Raw genomic sequence first — 15698 nt, 5'->3', positions numbered from 1 at the left:
TAAGCTCTTTCCAACATTAAAAATGTGGAGTTCCGTCGCGTGGGACAATTTTTTATAAGATCTAATTTTTTTACGTTCAGCAAAATGCAGCATTCTTCGTAAACTTGCTTTCTTTTAGGTGAAAGGGTTATATATTTCACTAGATTTGAGACCGCAGATATAATTGATTCAACTTCATTAACGCCTTTTTTAACCACTAAATTGAGCACATGAGCCAGGCATCTTACATGGACCACATCTTTATACAGGGTGGACCAAAAGTCCGGTAACATTTCGAATGGTTATAAAAAATACAAAAGAGATATGAGAGAAAATATGTTTATTTATTCTAAAAGTACAAAAATCAGGGTTTTATTTTTTAAAAATAACGTCGTCCAAATGTGTCCCTTGTTTAGTTTGGCACTCCTGTAATCTAGAGCGGAAATTTTCCATCACCGCCCGACAAGTGTTTGGAGAAATGTTCTGAATTTCCTCGCGTATATTTTCTTTTAATTCTTCAATAGACTGAGGGTTGTTATTAAAAACTTTACTTTTGAGGTATCCCCAAAGGAAAAAGTCCATTGGTGACAAATCCGGGCTGCGGGGTGGCCAGTTAATGTCACCTCTTTTGGATATGACTTTTTGCCCAAAAATTTCACGAACCGCTGCTATTGAGTCGTTGGAGGTGTGACATGTGGCCCCATCTTGTTGAAACCATGTCCGTTGATTAAAACCAGAGTAGTCCTGTAATGCTGGAGCAAAAAAGTTCTGTAGCATGGCAATGTATCGCTGTGTGTTGACGGTAACGGGACGGCTTCTCTGATCCTCATAAAAATACGGACCGATAATTCCACTGGCTGATAAAGCTGCCCATACAGTAACTTCGGGCGAGTGTAAGGGCTTTTGGTGCTTCAATTGCGGGTTAGCATCACTCCAGTATCTGCAATTTTGCCTGTTCACATGCCCATTTATGTGAAAATGTGCCTCGTCTGAGAAAAAGATGTTATTGAAGCTCGTAAACCTCGCAAGCATTTCGTTGGCAAACTGCAGTCTCTGAGTGTAGTCATTTGGCCTTAATTGTTGTACAATTTGAATTTTATACGGGTGTAAATGTAAATCCTTGTGAAGAATACGATTTAAAGATGTCCTAGACACATTTAAAACACTAGACCGCTTTCGAGTAGACAGGCCAGGTTGTTCTTTAACAGATGCTCGTACGCGCTCTATGTTTGCGGGCTCTCTCGACGTCTTAGGTCGGCCGGATCGTGGTTGATTTAATGTTGAACCCGTCTTCTCAAACTTCTGTACCCAATTTTTAATTGCACGAGTTGATGGAGCTTGATTTTTATTTCGTATGTTGTACTGTGTACAAAATTTTCGTTGCGCTTCAGTCGCAGAATCGTTGTTGCGATAGTACTCGCGTACGCAAAACGCGCGTTGTGCTCCGCTGAACGACGCCATTGCACTGAATTCCAACTAGCCGCTCTCGCGCTTAGTAACGCCCCGCTCCCCCCTATCCCCCGCAATTGGAAGCAGCGCTCGATTCAAATGTTACCGGACTTTTGGTCCACCCTGTATTCTTCGTGAAAGAGTTTTAAGAGGTTAATACATTTTACGTTTGTTGCATCATTATCTGTTGCTATGCACATTATTTTGTCTTTTAAAGAATAATCGGAAAATATTTGAATAATCTTTTGCAAGACTTGTTCACTTTTATGAGGGTATGGTATTATATCAAATTCAATTATCATAGAAATCAGTTGGCTCCCATTAGTTATAAAATGTGCAGTAACTACTATGTAAGGTTTATTCGTAATTGATGTCCAAAAATCAAAAGTGAGTGACAGTTTATGCTTAGATGACTTGATGAAATTAATTACATCAATTTTCTTCTCTTTAAATAAATTTTGAATACTTTTAGTCAATTTGTAACGAGATGGTAGGGTATAATTTCCATTTAATGTAGATATCAATTTCTGAAAGTGTTCTTCTTCAACTATGTGTAATGAATGGTTTCCGTGTATTACAAAATTTTTCAAAAGCATATCGTAGTCTGAATGTTTCGTACCAAATTTTCGTTTTCCTAACAAGGAGTTACTTGGCTGACGTGGAGAACAAAGAGATGTGCTTGCAATGCTTGCATCTGGATCTGAAGAATTGGTAGTCGTATGCTGCGACGTATGTCTTTTAAGTATGGAAGTGGAGGTCTTCAGTGAAAAACTTCTGTTACATATTTTACATGAAACACGACCCGCGATGGTTTTAAAGTTAACCCATTTCCAACTGTTCATACTTTTTTCGCACTTAAATAAATCTCTCAGTTCATCACTAACTTCCATGTCGTCTCGTTCATTCTCACTATCACTAATGATATCGCTATCATGTTCTATTTCATGGGCAACACTCGACATTATGAACGATTTTAAAAACAAAATAATGATAAATTATAGCAAAAACGATTATATGTCGATGAAAATGAATTTTGTTACGTGTCGTGTCGTCATTTAAAGTACATAGGCATTTACACGTCACAATAACTAAAGAATGCCCTTTCGTAAAATAATTTTGATTTTACCCTCCCTATAAATAAAAACGCTTCGACGCTCAAGCGCGCAACTCTAGCGCGAGGCTCCGAGTCATCAACGCTCACGAGTCTTAAACGCTCAACAGCGTCGACTCAGCGCTCGACGCTCGACGCTCAGCGCTAATTTTTACAACACTACCATCATACCCATATGGAGGGTTATAGATTTTTTTGATCCACCCCAACGCAGTGCCTGAATTTCTTCAGACAACTTACAATTGTAGTTCCGAAAAATCAATCAGAATTGCGCATTCAATGATTTAAAATTATCTATACAAATTCTATATTAATGCTGTTGCTCTTGGAAATTAAAAAAAGTGTTTTATGAATAAAGGCGATTGTTTATTGTACTCGCCCATTAAATTCTGTACCATTCCTGTTCTTTTTACTTTTTTTGTTATATTGGCTATCATATCTTCATCATTTTTTTTGTGAGTTTTTTTTAACGCTCTCACTGGCACCATGTAACTTCAGTATTATTAGTAGCTTCGAAATTTATTTGTTATTTTTGCATTTGTCACATAAACCTTACATACATTTAAATGACTTTATGTCACAAGAAGTTAGTTTTATAAGGCCTATGGTGCCTTTGAATGCAATGGCAGGAAAAGTATATTTTTTCAGGTTGTTATTAAATATTTAAAATTGCTGTTTCTTGATTTAGTACGTAATAAATTTTATTATATATAATAATATTTAAGCCAGAGACCATCTCTATTGTTTTAGAATTTAATTTAAATTATTTTCAATGCATAATCTTTGATATGTCAAATTATTATTACACTGCTTAATAGAAGCAGCGGTCTGGTCAACCAAAAGATTGCTTGGTTTTGTAAAGATATAATATATCATATTATATCTTCTTATATCTTCCTTCTATCTTATATCTTCCAAGCGGGTTTGCTCTCTGTTTTCTATAAAAGGTTGATAGATTATACCTATTACCAGTTAAAGTACATGCTTTAAAATTAATGATGTTATTAATGTCGATGACGCTTATTTTCATACAATTCTTACTCTCTGTTACATAGTCACAATGTGATATTGTGTGTAATGGGATTATAATTTTAGCAATATTTATATTTAACAATTGGTTGTAGTATTTTTCTTGTATTTTTTTATTTACATTTCCACCATTTCTCCCAATTAATATTATTAGTCTTGCATTTAGGCATTAGAACAATGTCTATTTAAAATACTATTCATTACATGAGAATATGATGCATCTGGCATGCAATAAATAGTAACTATAGTTGCACACCCATATTTTTTCCCATTTCATCACTATATACTTTTCTATAATTTTGGAAGGAAATATTATATGTTTTAATATGAGAGCAGATATGCCGATATGAGTTGCAACAGGTCAGGATGGGGACATGATGTCAATATTCAGCCTCGAACGATCCTTAAGATGGCTCTGTCACAATTATACGACCTGCTTATTTCAAGCAGGTCGTTTGTGGCAGCAATATGTCCAAAAATTTATTTTTGTGTCATTTCATACTTTTTTGATATGGTGTTTAGCAAGCTATGTAAGAATGATATCTCATCCTGAAGAGTTTGCACATCAGCCTCATAACTCAGTCTAATTTGTGTCACCTCCTTAGAGTAAGCATTCATTTTTATTTTGAGTGCATTTCTTTCATTATAATATTTTTGATAATTTGAGCATTTATTTTTTGAATTTATAGCTTTTGTCTTTTTGATATATTTATTAACCTTTATAGATTTCTTTAATATATTATTACTCAGAACTGGATAGGATGTCACCATGTCATCCCCAGTCAGATCTATTGATAGAATGTCATTATTATGAGAGACTTGGGACACTAAGGTGGGTGCTTTCCCAACCAGTTCATCAAATAGACATTCGGTTTGAGCGGCCTTTTCAATAAAAATTATTCCTTTCTAAATATAATATATGTTATTCGGCCTTTTGTAATTTAATTTTTAATTGACTGGTGAGCATAAGCTTCCTCATACTCATCTCTGCAGTTGTCAAACCCAATGACATTGCAGATTATCATTTTGTTCTTGTAAGTCCAGGTATTGACATGTAATTTTGCTGACTAGGATTCGCTGATGTTCAGGAGCCTCATATTCTATCATCGCTCCTTCAGACAACATTTTAACCTCCTTCCGGGATACGAATGAAATAAAATTATTCACTCGGGAAACGTCATGTTAAAATTCTTCAATGCCATAGTGGTGTAGGGAAGAGGGTATTGAAACACTCGAATGTTGAAATGATACTGTCTTTTTAATAATGAAGTCGCGAGTATAGTCTTACAGCTGTAGGATATATATACTAAGTTACATCTAATACACACTTATATAATACACCTCCCTCATAATAATAAAAAAAAATAGTTACTTATTAAACTATCATTTGGTGATGTAAATAATCATATGATGTTATAATTTTAATTTTTTGAAACTATAATGAAAACCCCATCGTGCCCCAGGGTAGGGGCAGTATGGGGTACGTATTTATTTTGCGTCACAGTACACGTAGATGTGGATTTCTTCTGTCTTGTCTACACCAGCACAAGCTGTATGAGCCCACCGTTCACATAGTTGGCAAGCCACCCAACCTTCCTAAGACTTTAAATAAGTATGGTTCACGTCAAGGCAGTACAGGCACATGGTATTCTCGTCGGTTTTCTCTACACCAGAGGGAGCTTTTTGGGTCTGCTGTTTCTTAGAGTTCTTTTTGAACTTGGGGTCATTTGGATTAGAACACTTCTTCGTTCTCTTAAGTTGTTCTCGTTCTTTTGACTCAATTTTGTAGGGGGTTGAAGTGAGAACAACATTTTCCCTCGGCGATAGTTTTTTCTCGTTTGGTTTTTTGTTCGACTGTCGGGATCTTCATCAAGGATAGGTGGCGGCGGTTGTTGCTGGATTCCGACATTTAAGGGACCTATTTCAGACTCATTGTTCGCTAGCGGTACGTCTGTGGTTGAAGCAGCTGAAAAATCTGAATCTGTTAAGTTATTCTGATTGAAAGGCCATATGCCACATTTTTTGAAGGCATTCATTGCTGTAGACATTGTTACAGCTTGAATATATGCATTTGCAAATATTTTGCTTATTTGAAATGTTATTTTTCGCCCCGGGTGACCTTAACCAATTAGAGGAGGCTTGGTCATAGTATTCCCCACCACCACCACCACCACCAAAAAACTTAACAAACCGTTGGAACCAGCTCATAAATATTTTAGTTGTCATCCATCCTTTAGCGTTGCATTCTGCTGTCGTCCCTGGAGGTGCTCGATCCAGCAACTCTTGTTTCATTCTCTGTCGAAGAAATATTAGCGTAGGAGGTATGTAAGATCCTGCTGCATTAACCCTTTAATCGCCCGACTTCATATCTGTTGGCGTGCCCCCAGCGCCCGGCACAGTGAAGTGAATCGAAAAATAAATACCTACAAAAAAGAGGGATGTGCAATACTTAACTTTTAGATGTCGATATTTCGTTTTAACCTTTTAACCGCCCGACTTAGCTTGGTGGAGATATAGATACCTACTTGAGTATTACTTACCTTACGAAATCATTCGGCATTTTTCGTAAACCAGGAAAACAAAAAGTGTTTGAAAATTAGAACGATTTATTAATTCGTACTTAGGCTATTCAAAATAAAATCAGTCCAGAGAAGAAAAACGATTGATTTCTCGAAAGTAAGTAGGTACAGGTAATGAGTTCTTATGTGCATTGATTTATACCTACTCCTAAGTTTTAGTGCGAGTTTTTATACGTAGTCGTCTACGTTAACTTCAATTTGTACTGAAACTTAAGTAACGCCTGGTGACAATAACGGGAACTACAAATGTTCCACAAATCTACGTAAACGTTAACACGATCGAATACGAGTACTTAAAGAAACTCGCACTGCCTACTAAACAATTAACAACAAAAATAAAAATAAAAAAAGTTACTCTTGGACATTATCAGTTTACATATAGACTTAAATGGTAACGATATTTATCACAATCACAATTTATATCACACTATTGAACAATAAACATAAAAATAAAAATTTCACTCTTGGACATGTCATTATCAAATTACCTATAGACTTAAATGTAACGTAATGTAAAATATCACAATTTTAATAACACTTATTTCAATAAAATCAGTCTTACAATCAGGGGTAAGATTTTTCATTAATAATAATCAGTCGAAAAATTATTTATGCTCGCTATCGACGAGGCGAATTATTGACGAGACCACATTTGTGTAACATACGATAAACTTATTTTTACGAGTTTCATCGCCAACAAAATAATTGTCCGCTAAAATTTTGGCACTTTCTTTGATTGGATTAACAATTTGGTCGTATTGTGTACTCGCATTTGTTGTTTTGACTAAAGTTTGTGTTGCCGTAGATCTATATAAATCTGGCGTACTATCAGAACTTCTTACATGCGACAGACCCTCATTTAAATAAACCATATAATCGTCGTTGGTCAGCGTTGAGGGAAGGTTAACATCTTGGCTACAGTCTATGTCTACTTCGTCTTGACTATAGTCAAAGGGAGTCAAAATTGACTGGCTCTCTTCAAACTTCCCTATAAAATAAAATCAAACATGAGTTTTTGTAAATATATCAGCATTTACATTAGATGCAATACGTTTCGAAGACCACTTACTTTTGGACCCCATCTTGATATTTAAAAATTGTGAAATGTTCACTTGATTTTACAAACGTGCCACAATCACAAACAGTCGTCACTGTAGAATACGGAATAATGGATATTGTCGAGTGTCGACATAATAGACTAAACGCAAAAATAGTGATGTGGGATTACGATACGATACGATTGTTTTGTAGAATTATTCTATATTTTGTAGAATTATTCTGATTTTGTAGAATAATTCGAAATGTAGAATAATTCTACAAAACAATCGGTATCGTACCACAATTATTGTGGTACTCAACAGCACATGGATCTATGCATAGATAAACTTTGCATTTTTGGCACATAAAACGAGTCTCAGACCGTTTTCTTTTTGCTGCGCACATTTTACATCGCTGACTTTTGCCGGTTAGTATTCTAACAGGAAAATGCTCTAAGACACTATTATGTAAAAAACGGTTAGAGTCAAGGACGCCGCGCGGTATTGACTGTTGAGTTAAAGAACATTGTTTGTATTTTTCTATTATTTGCCTGATAACGTTTAATTGGAAATCAGCTAAACTATAATTTTGTTTATTTTTTATCAGTTTATGCAAGTAGAAAGCATTAAGTAAAAACATGTCAAATATGTGAAACCCAAGCTTTTTATGCCATTTTTCTTATACAACCCAATGTGCTAGTCATCATATCAGATAGGTCAACCGACCCCATATTTTTTGTGTAGTCTACTACACACTGTGGTTTCATTTTGGGTAGCCCAGTTGAGTAGTCTACATTGCCTGATGGTATTATTTTGTCATCGTGTATTGTAGACAACATTAGGACCGGTTTCTTATCTTGCCATTTTAGGGCTAAGAGGCGAGGAGACGAGTAAGCGGCTAATTGTCCACGTTTCAGTTTTTGGAATTTTGGCATCCCTTTTCTACTTGATCTTACGGTACCACATGCATAAGTCGCCCTTTCTTTTAAATATATAAAAAGCTGGGGACTGGAATACCAGTTATCTGCATACAACTCTCGGTTGCAAAAATAGTAGTCTTTTAAAAGTTCAGTCACAACTGATCCAGTTAACCCTAAATTTGGTACAATCTCTACCGTTGTACAATGTTTCCGATCCACAGTACACTATAAAATCCACGATATAACCGGATTTGACATCACATAAAACAAATAGCTTAATGCCAAATCTATTGCGTTTTTTAGGTAAATATTGTTTTATACTTAGGCGACCTTTAAAAGGAACAATACTTTCATCAATACACATTTTTTTACCCGGGATAAATGTTGTTTTGAAAGTTTCACGAGCGTGGTCAATCATCATTTTTATTTTATGTGATCTCGGTACACTACTCATCCCTGCAGGTGCCTCATAAAAAGATAGCATTCCTAAAATTGAGCAATATCTATTTCGAAACATAGTATTATGGAACACCATACTATGTAATAACGGTTCTGTAGACCAGTGTTCTTCAATTGTTATTCTTTTGTTTCTAGTGAAAAGCATTGTTACTGCAAGGAATATGTAAAGGTCCTCAATAGAAACGTCGCGCCATTGTTGCAGTCTTGAATATATTCTGAGATCAGTATGTCTTACGAAGTGTTGATGATATTTATTCGTACAATTTGCTATTTTCTGTAACAAGCCTTTGCTACAAAAATGTTCGAAGAAATCTAATTCCGTGGAGGTACCATCTAATTTGACAGCAGGCGACAGTCCACAAACAAAGTCGTCGAATTCTTCTAACATTGGGGTAGCAATTTGCGTTGTCCAATTAGTGGTTGTGACATTGTTATCTTGAATCTGAAAGAATACAAAAATAAATTGTAGAGCAATAAATTGTGTGAGTGGAAAACTCACACGAAACATCGGTTGCCAAGGTAGGAAATTTGAATAGCCTATAAAAGCAAAAGTAGCAGTGCGACTCAGTGCGGTGCGTGGCAGCGCGGCGTCATGCACCAAATTAACATATGTACGTATCTACAGGCGAGTCAGCGAGCACTCACGCGACTCGCGCTTCAACCAATCAGATTCACCGTGCCAGAGTAGCCTCATCGCACGGCGCGCTGTCGCCATCTCACTCGCTCTAATTAAGTTTAAAATTTCCATTCAGACATAACCATCACATATTACACAATAAATTAAAATATAACTAGGTATGTAATAAAAAAAATAATTACCTCTTCATCAATGTCAAACTCTTCGTCTGATAAAAATTCTTCATTTTCATCGCCTTCTAGAATTCGTATTAACTCTTCAGTAGTCGTCATGATAAATTTCTGACATGTACATTTATCGACATATGAACGTTAAACCACATGCACAAGCACAACACTGGTGGAAAATTCCAGAAGTCGGCACTCCTTAATGACGTAAGAAGCGGTCGTCTTTATCCGACCGTGGCGCTGGGCGTACTAACGAAGTATGTTTCGGAACATGTAGGCTAGGGATGGGTACCATCAATTCAGTCGCTGACGTTTCACAAGTAAATTTGCTTAATTCTATAGGAATTAAATGAAATACTTACAAATATTTGTAAAAAAATGTTTTATTAACAATTGCTGTATTTGTTTTAAAGTTAATTAGTTAGTATAACGAGAAATATTTTCATTTATTTTTATTTTTGTATCGGTAAATCTTGGCATATGTCTCGTCTCTCACGTCGGATTTTGTCGTCATGGGCGTTGCACATCAATACAATTTTCTAAAAATAATGTTAGTAATTCTTCTAACTTTGGACATTATTTTTAAGACTTCTAATTAAGAGGCTAAAGTGTATTAAACTGTAAACGATTACTTAATTAACTATTTACCTAATGTAAACATATTTTTGATAGAATACAGCGTAATTAAATAAAAAAGCTGATAAAACGATCAGTGTTATTTTGGTTACGGCAGACAGTTACGGTTGAAGTATGTTTTAAACATACTTCAACCGTAACTGTCTGCCCTCGTTCTGCTGAAGAAAGCGATCTTACCTGTTTTCTCCCCTTTTCTGCAATAATGCTGAATGTTGAAAATGCTCTTCGTTTTTGAGACGCATGATATGCCAGTCTCATCGTCGTCATATTAAAAATTCTGTCTGGCGTCAAATTATATTTGTCATATACTTCACCAAGCAGAGAATAAGATTTACCCAAAGTCACTTCATAAAAGTGACTGTGGGTATTGTGCCATTGCTCGAGCTGCCGATGTAGCTTCCGGTTTTCGGATAGATAAATCTGGGTGGCGCTTCAAGAATCTCTTTAACCAATCTTCACCAGCTATCTTTATATCATGATAAAAATTGTGAGCTTTGCCATTTTTTTCCGCTAGCTGATAAGCTAGCTTCCGTAGGACGATAGTGGTTAAACCAAAGAAGTGTTTCTCCATTTCTATAATGTACCTTACCAGCTCATCTTCTTTTTGTTTGGACAACACGGGCTTGAAGTTACCTGGAGTAGAGTCAAGAGAAAGCTCGCCCTTCCTTATTTTAGCGACGTGACGCTCTAATGTGGTCTGTAGTACACTATACAGGTGAGCTGCTTTTCTATAGCCAGCAGTTTTGCTTAATCAATTGCTTGTTTCATGTTTTCCATGGACCAACTAAGTCTCGAACTTTTCTTTTTATACGTCCGTACCATTTTTATACCTAAAACAAAATATTTTCTACAGGGTGGACCAAAAGTCCGGTAACATTTCGAATGGTTATAAAAAATACAAAAGAGATATGAGAGAAAATATGTTTATTTATTCTAAAAGTACAAAAATCAGGGTTTTATTTTTTAAAAATAACGTCGTCCAAATGTGTCCCTTGTTTAGTTTGGCACTCCTGTAATCTAGAGCGGAAATTTTCCATCACCGCCCGACAAGTGTTTGGAGAAATGTTCTGAATTTCCTCGCGTATATTTTCTTTTAATTCTTCAATAGACTGAGGGTATTAAAAACTTTACTTTTGAGGTATCCCCAAAGGAAAAAGTCCATTGGTGACAAATCCAGGCTGCGGGGTGGCCAGTTAATGTCACCTCTTTTGGATATGACTTTTTGCCCAAAAATTTCACGAACCGCTGCTATTGAGTCGTTGGAGGTGTGACATGTGGCCCCATCTTGTTGAAACCATGTCCGTTGATTAAAACCAGAGTAGTCCTGTAATGCTGGAGCAAAAAAGTTCTGTAGCATGGCAATGTATCGCTGTGTGTTGACGGTAACGGGACGGCTTCTCTGATCCTCATAAAAATACGGACCGATAATTCCACTGGCTGATAAAGCTGCCCATACAGTAACTTCGGGCGAGTGTAAGGGCTTTTGGTGGTTCAATTGCGGGTTAGCATCACTCCAGTATCTGCAATTTTGCCTGTTCACATGCCCATTTATGTAAAAATGTGCCTCGTCTGAGAAAAAGATGTTAATGAAGCTCGTAAACCTCGCAAGCATTTCGTTGGCAAACTGCAGTCTCTGAGTGTAGTCATTTGGCCTTAATTGTTGTACAATTTGAATTTTATACGGGTGTAAATGTAAATCCTTGTGAAGAATACGATTTAAAGATGTCCTAGACACATTTAAAACACTAGACCGCTTTCGAGTAGACAGGCCAGGTTGTTCTTTAACAGATGCTCGTACGCGCTCTATGTTTGCGGGCTCTCTCGACGTCTTAGGTCGGCCGGATCGTGGTTGATTTAATGTTGAACCCGTCTTCTCAAACTTCTGTACCCAATTTTTAATTGCACGAGTTGATGGAGCTTGATTTTTATTTCGTATGTTGTACTGTGTACAAAATTTTCGTTGCGCTTCAGTCGCAGAATCGTTGTTGCGATAGTACTCGCGTACGCAAAACGCGCGTTGTGCTCCGCTGAACGACGCCATTGCACTGAATTCCAACTAGCCGCTCTCGCGCTTAGTAACGCCCCGCTCCCCCCTATCCCCCGCAATTGGAAGCAGCGCTCGATTCAAATGTTACCGGACTTTTGGTCCACCCTGTATTATGAAATGAACAAGAACGATCCTTCAGTTAATTTACAAAACAGAATGGGGACAACTGTTGCAGGCATAATGGGGAAAACGTAGCCATATCCCCGTTAGGCCCCAATTCTCACATTATTTAAAATAACTAACCAAATAAAATGAGTGACGGTTAGAGTATTATTGTTCAAAACATCAATAAGTAATTTATCTGCAAAAACAAAATAAATACATGTAGTAGCGACATCCTCTGCTAGGTCCCTCACCCTGGCGATCGCGTCGAGCGGCCGGGGCGAAACTCATACTGTCGCTCTTCGGGTTCCGGCTCCATGCTACCGACGAGATGGGCAGCGAGCATCCGTCTAAAGAGCTTGCTCGCATCGTCGAGCAGTACGATTGGGCGGTAGGCCGTCGGCTGATCGGGCGGGCGCTTCTCCTTGCGGATCAGCACGAGTCTGCCCGTTTTCCACCATCGCGGGAATCTACATTGAGCAAGGCACGTGGTAAAGAGGCGCCAAACGCGATCCTCAGGGCACGACCAGGAATTCCGTCGGGCACAGGGGCTGCCTTACCGCTAATAAAAAACAAAAAGCAAAACAAAATAAAACAAAGTGAAAGAAATTACGTTTGCAGCGGTCAGGAGGTCGAAAAAAAACCGAATAATTATTAATTATTTATTAATATTTTATAATTAAAATAATTGTCTTATAACTAAAGACAGCTTTACTCGAAGTGGGAATAAAGAGAAATAATGTTACAATTAATAAAATTAAAACAATGGGCATTGAAAAGCTAATACGGGGAACTCAGCCAATACGGGAAACTCGTCTGGGAAAATCTTTCATCAGTTTGGTACGTCAGCATATTTGTGGGATTAGGGTTCCGTAACTAACAAAACAAAATAAAACAAAAACAAAATCAAACAGAACAAAATGAAACAAAACAAAGAAAGAAAACAACTTCTTCCTAGATAAGTACCAGGAACGGCCCGTGGCATTACCGTCGCGTCAGTCGTTAACCGCGGTCGACAGGCACTCGGATTGCTTATCGACCCCGTTGCCCAGGGTGCACCACGTGGAGGTGACTGACCTGCATGTCAGCCATATAGTCCTTTTTTTCCGGGCAGGAAAGGCATTTACGCCTGCCGCCCTGTCTTGGGACCGGAAAGGGTATGTGGGACTCACGGGGTAGAAGGCCCCATCCTACCCACTAAAACCTCCCCGGAATTCCGCCTTTCCACAAGGCGGCGGGGTCACGGGAACGTTGTGACTTACAACCGCAACCCCGCCAGCGGTCGTCGCTATTCAGAAGCGACCCACTTCGAGAGCGCGCCATGATGTTAGGGCGCGCCTCTCTCCTCTCTGCCTCTGACGCCCAGCCTCCAGTGGCGGAATCGGGGGAGTCCCCACCTGGGGCCGCTTCTCCACCTTCCGCCGACGACTGGCGGAGTCTCTTGAAGAGACCATGCTGGTGGCCGACGAGTCTGACTCTGAGAGTCGTTCCAATCGGACCACCAGTTGTTTCGAAATGCCAGAGTCTTTGGTTCTCCACCTTCCGCCGACGACTGGCGGAGTCTCTTGAAGAGACCATGCTGGTGGCCGACGAGTCTGACTCTGAGAGTCGTTCCAATCGGACCACCAGTTGTTTCGAAATGCCAGAGTCTTTGGTTTTGGCGCGCGCCATCGGGGCGCCCTCCTCCACCGCCATGTTAACTTTTACCAGATGATCGCCGAGTTCGTTGTTGTTTTTAGTTGTATTAATTAGTTTCTCCATTTGTAATCCCACGAGTATGGGGGAAATAAAAAGTCCACCAAGGCAGTGCCCCCTGTACATTGGTAACCCTATATACACCGTGAGGTCGGGTGGTATCACGGGATCTGCAAACTAATGTTTTTTATTGAGGTTGTCTCCTCTTGGCCCAGCCGGTTAAGGCAAAGCCCTCAAGCCCTCGGTCCCACCACGGGCTGCGAGACATGTCCACAACACCCAGATGGGAAGTTTGAGAGGCGGTGACCAAAGTCTGTCTGTGGATTATTTCTGAGAATCCAGAAAATTGTATGGCATTTAGACAATTCAAGTTTTAAATCTGTATTTTTATTAGAAATCTGCAATAACTTTTGTTCATTGTCATCCCTTAATAACAGATCACACTGTGTCCTTGATACCCACAGCCTGCCTAACCGCCTGACGCACCTTCGTATTTGTAATTAATAAGATTCTTTTGTTCTTTAAATAATAACAATAAAGGCAACAGTGAGTAGTGGTAAATGTTGATTATCTATTTTTAACTTCAATTGAATGTTGCAAACTTTCAAAAGTAAATTACTGAATGATAATAATTCAAACACGATATTTTAAATTGAGTTCGTTACCTGCGTAATGACAGCTGACGAATACAACACCAAAAATATTAAAAACTATAACACTGCACTCAGTTGATTGTTTATTTATCTAAGAAGAATATAGCTTTATTTATTAATTACTTAAGCCAAGAAAGTAAAAACTCAAAATAAATCAATAAAAACATAACTTCTGTGTAAACATATTTAGGAACTTTAATTAACATTTGGCAAAAAAAAATACAACAATCATTGCTAATGGCACTTAGTAAGGATAGTGTAAAGGTCGAACCCCTAGCACCGGACATTATTAAAACATCATGTATCGATCGCATATGAAGTTGCCACCACATTCAGGAATGTCCGCACATGCTTTATGAGCCAACCCTTGACATCTGTTGCATTGTATCCAGTCCTCTTGGTTTTATTGTCTACCTTAAATTTCTTCTTTGTTTCTTTTTCGAAGAGAGTAGTCTTACTCTGAGGTGATGTTAAATGCAAGACCAGTTTTGAAACTTTACGAATTCTTTTAGAAGCAATTGGTGACTTTAAAGGTGATGGAAGAATTTCTTTAATTATTTTTGCACAGGTGGGAGGTGGGCTTCGTTAGATTGTTGCGATCTTGTTGATGGCACTATATTATCAGGTTTTGTATTTGTTGCTTGGACTTGTACCTTTATTTTTGACTGCACTTTTTCTGCACTTGAGGATTGGTCTTGTTGCTGCATCTGTTGAGAACTCGTGGATTGGACTTGGGGCACTTGACACTCTGTTTTCCTGATGAACTCTTAATTTTTATCCTAGGTGTTGCTTTATTCTTCATCTTCTTTCTTTCTTTATTTTCTTTCTTGGATGGTTTCGGTTAATATAGTGAACATTGTAAGCAAATCCATTTTAACTTAAAATCTTTCGTTAGATCGGTGTCTCTATTTTTGTTAGACGGATTTATAGATTGATAGTGATAACATTGACCACAATTCGTACAAGTTAATTTCTCGGTGGCACCCTCTGTGGTAGATTTACATCATGAAAATTTGATTGTAAATATCAGAGAACAAATTTATAAATTTAAAAATTTGACCGAGCAGGCTGCGGATCGAACTCGTGCCAAATACGTTCAATGAGGAGTGACATAAAGTAAGCACTACTACCACTAGGCCAAACCAGTATATGAGCAATAGATCAAAAATAATAAACTGATTGAAGCTGACGATTATGG

At 37.9% G+C, this 15698-nt stretch overlaps 1 protein-coding gene across 1 annotated transcript; it reads right to left on the bottom strand.

Moving 5' to 3' along the window:
* Nucleotides 1–4564: 4564 nt before the first annotated feature.
* Nucleotides 4565–9529, bottom strand: LOC126779408 (piggyBac transposable element-derived protein 4-like). Its single transcript, XM_050503329.1, has 5 exons — nt 9383–9529; nt 8477–9005; nt 5518–5606; nt 5192–5422; nt 4565–4702 (listed from the first exon to the last, which is right to left on the bottom strand). The coding sequence occupies exons 1-5, from the start codon at nt 9470–9472 to the stop codon at nt 4565–4567; spliced, it is 1077 nt and encodes a 358-aa protein (XP_050359286.1). The 5' UTR covers nt 9473–9529.
* Nucleotides 9530–15698: the final 6169 nt, after the last annotated feature.

This window comes from Nymphalis io, chromosome 29, assembly GCF_905147045.1.
Source record: "Nymphalis io chromosome 29, ilAglIoxx1.1, whole genome shotgun sequence".
Taxonomy (NCBI): domain Eukaryota; kingdom Metazoa; phylum Arthropoda; class Insecta; order Lepidoptera; family Nymphalidae; genus Nymphalis; species Nymphalis io.
The sequence above is the reverse complement of the archived record's forward strand: the minus strand, read 5'-3'. Positions and strand labels throughout refer to the sequence as shown.

Coding starts and splice junctions, on each gene's coding strand:
- LOC126779408 (XM_050503329.1), bottom strand. CDS start 9,472: ATGACGACTACTGAAGAGTTAATACGAATTCTAGAAGGCGATGAAAAT. Junction 9,006..9,382: donor AGTTTGACATTGATGAAGAG/GTAATTATTTTT, acceptor GTATTCTTTCAG/ATTCAAGATAACAATGTCAC. Junction 5,423..5,517: donor CAGCTGCTTCAACCACAGAC/GTACCGCTAGCG, acceptor AGATCCCGACAG/TCGAACAAAAAACCAAACGA.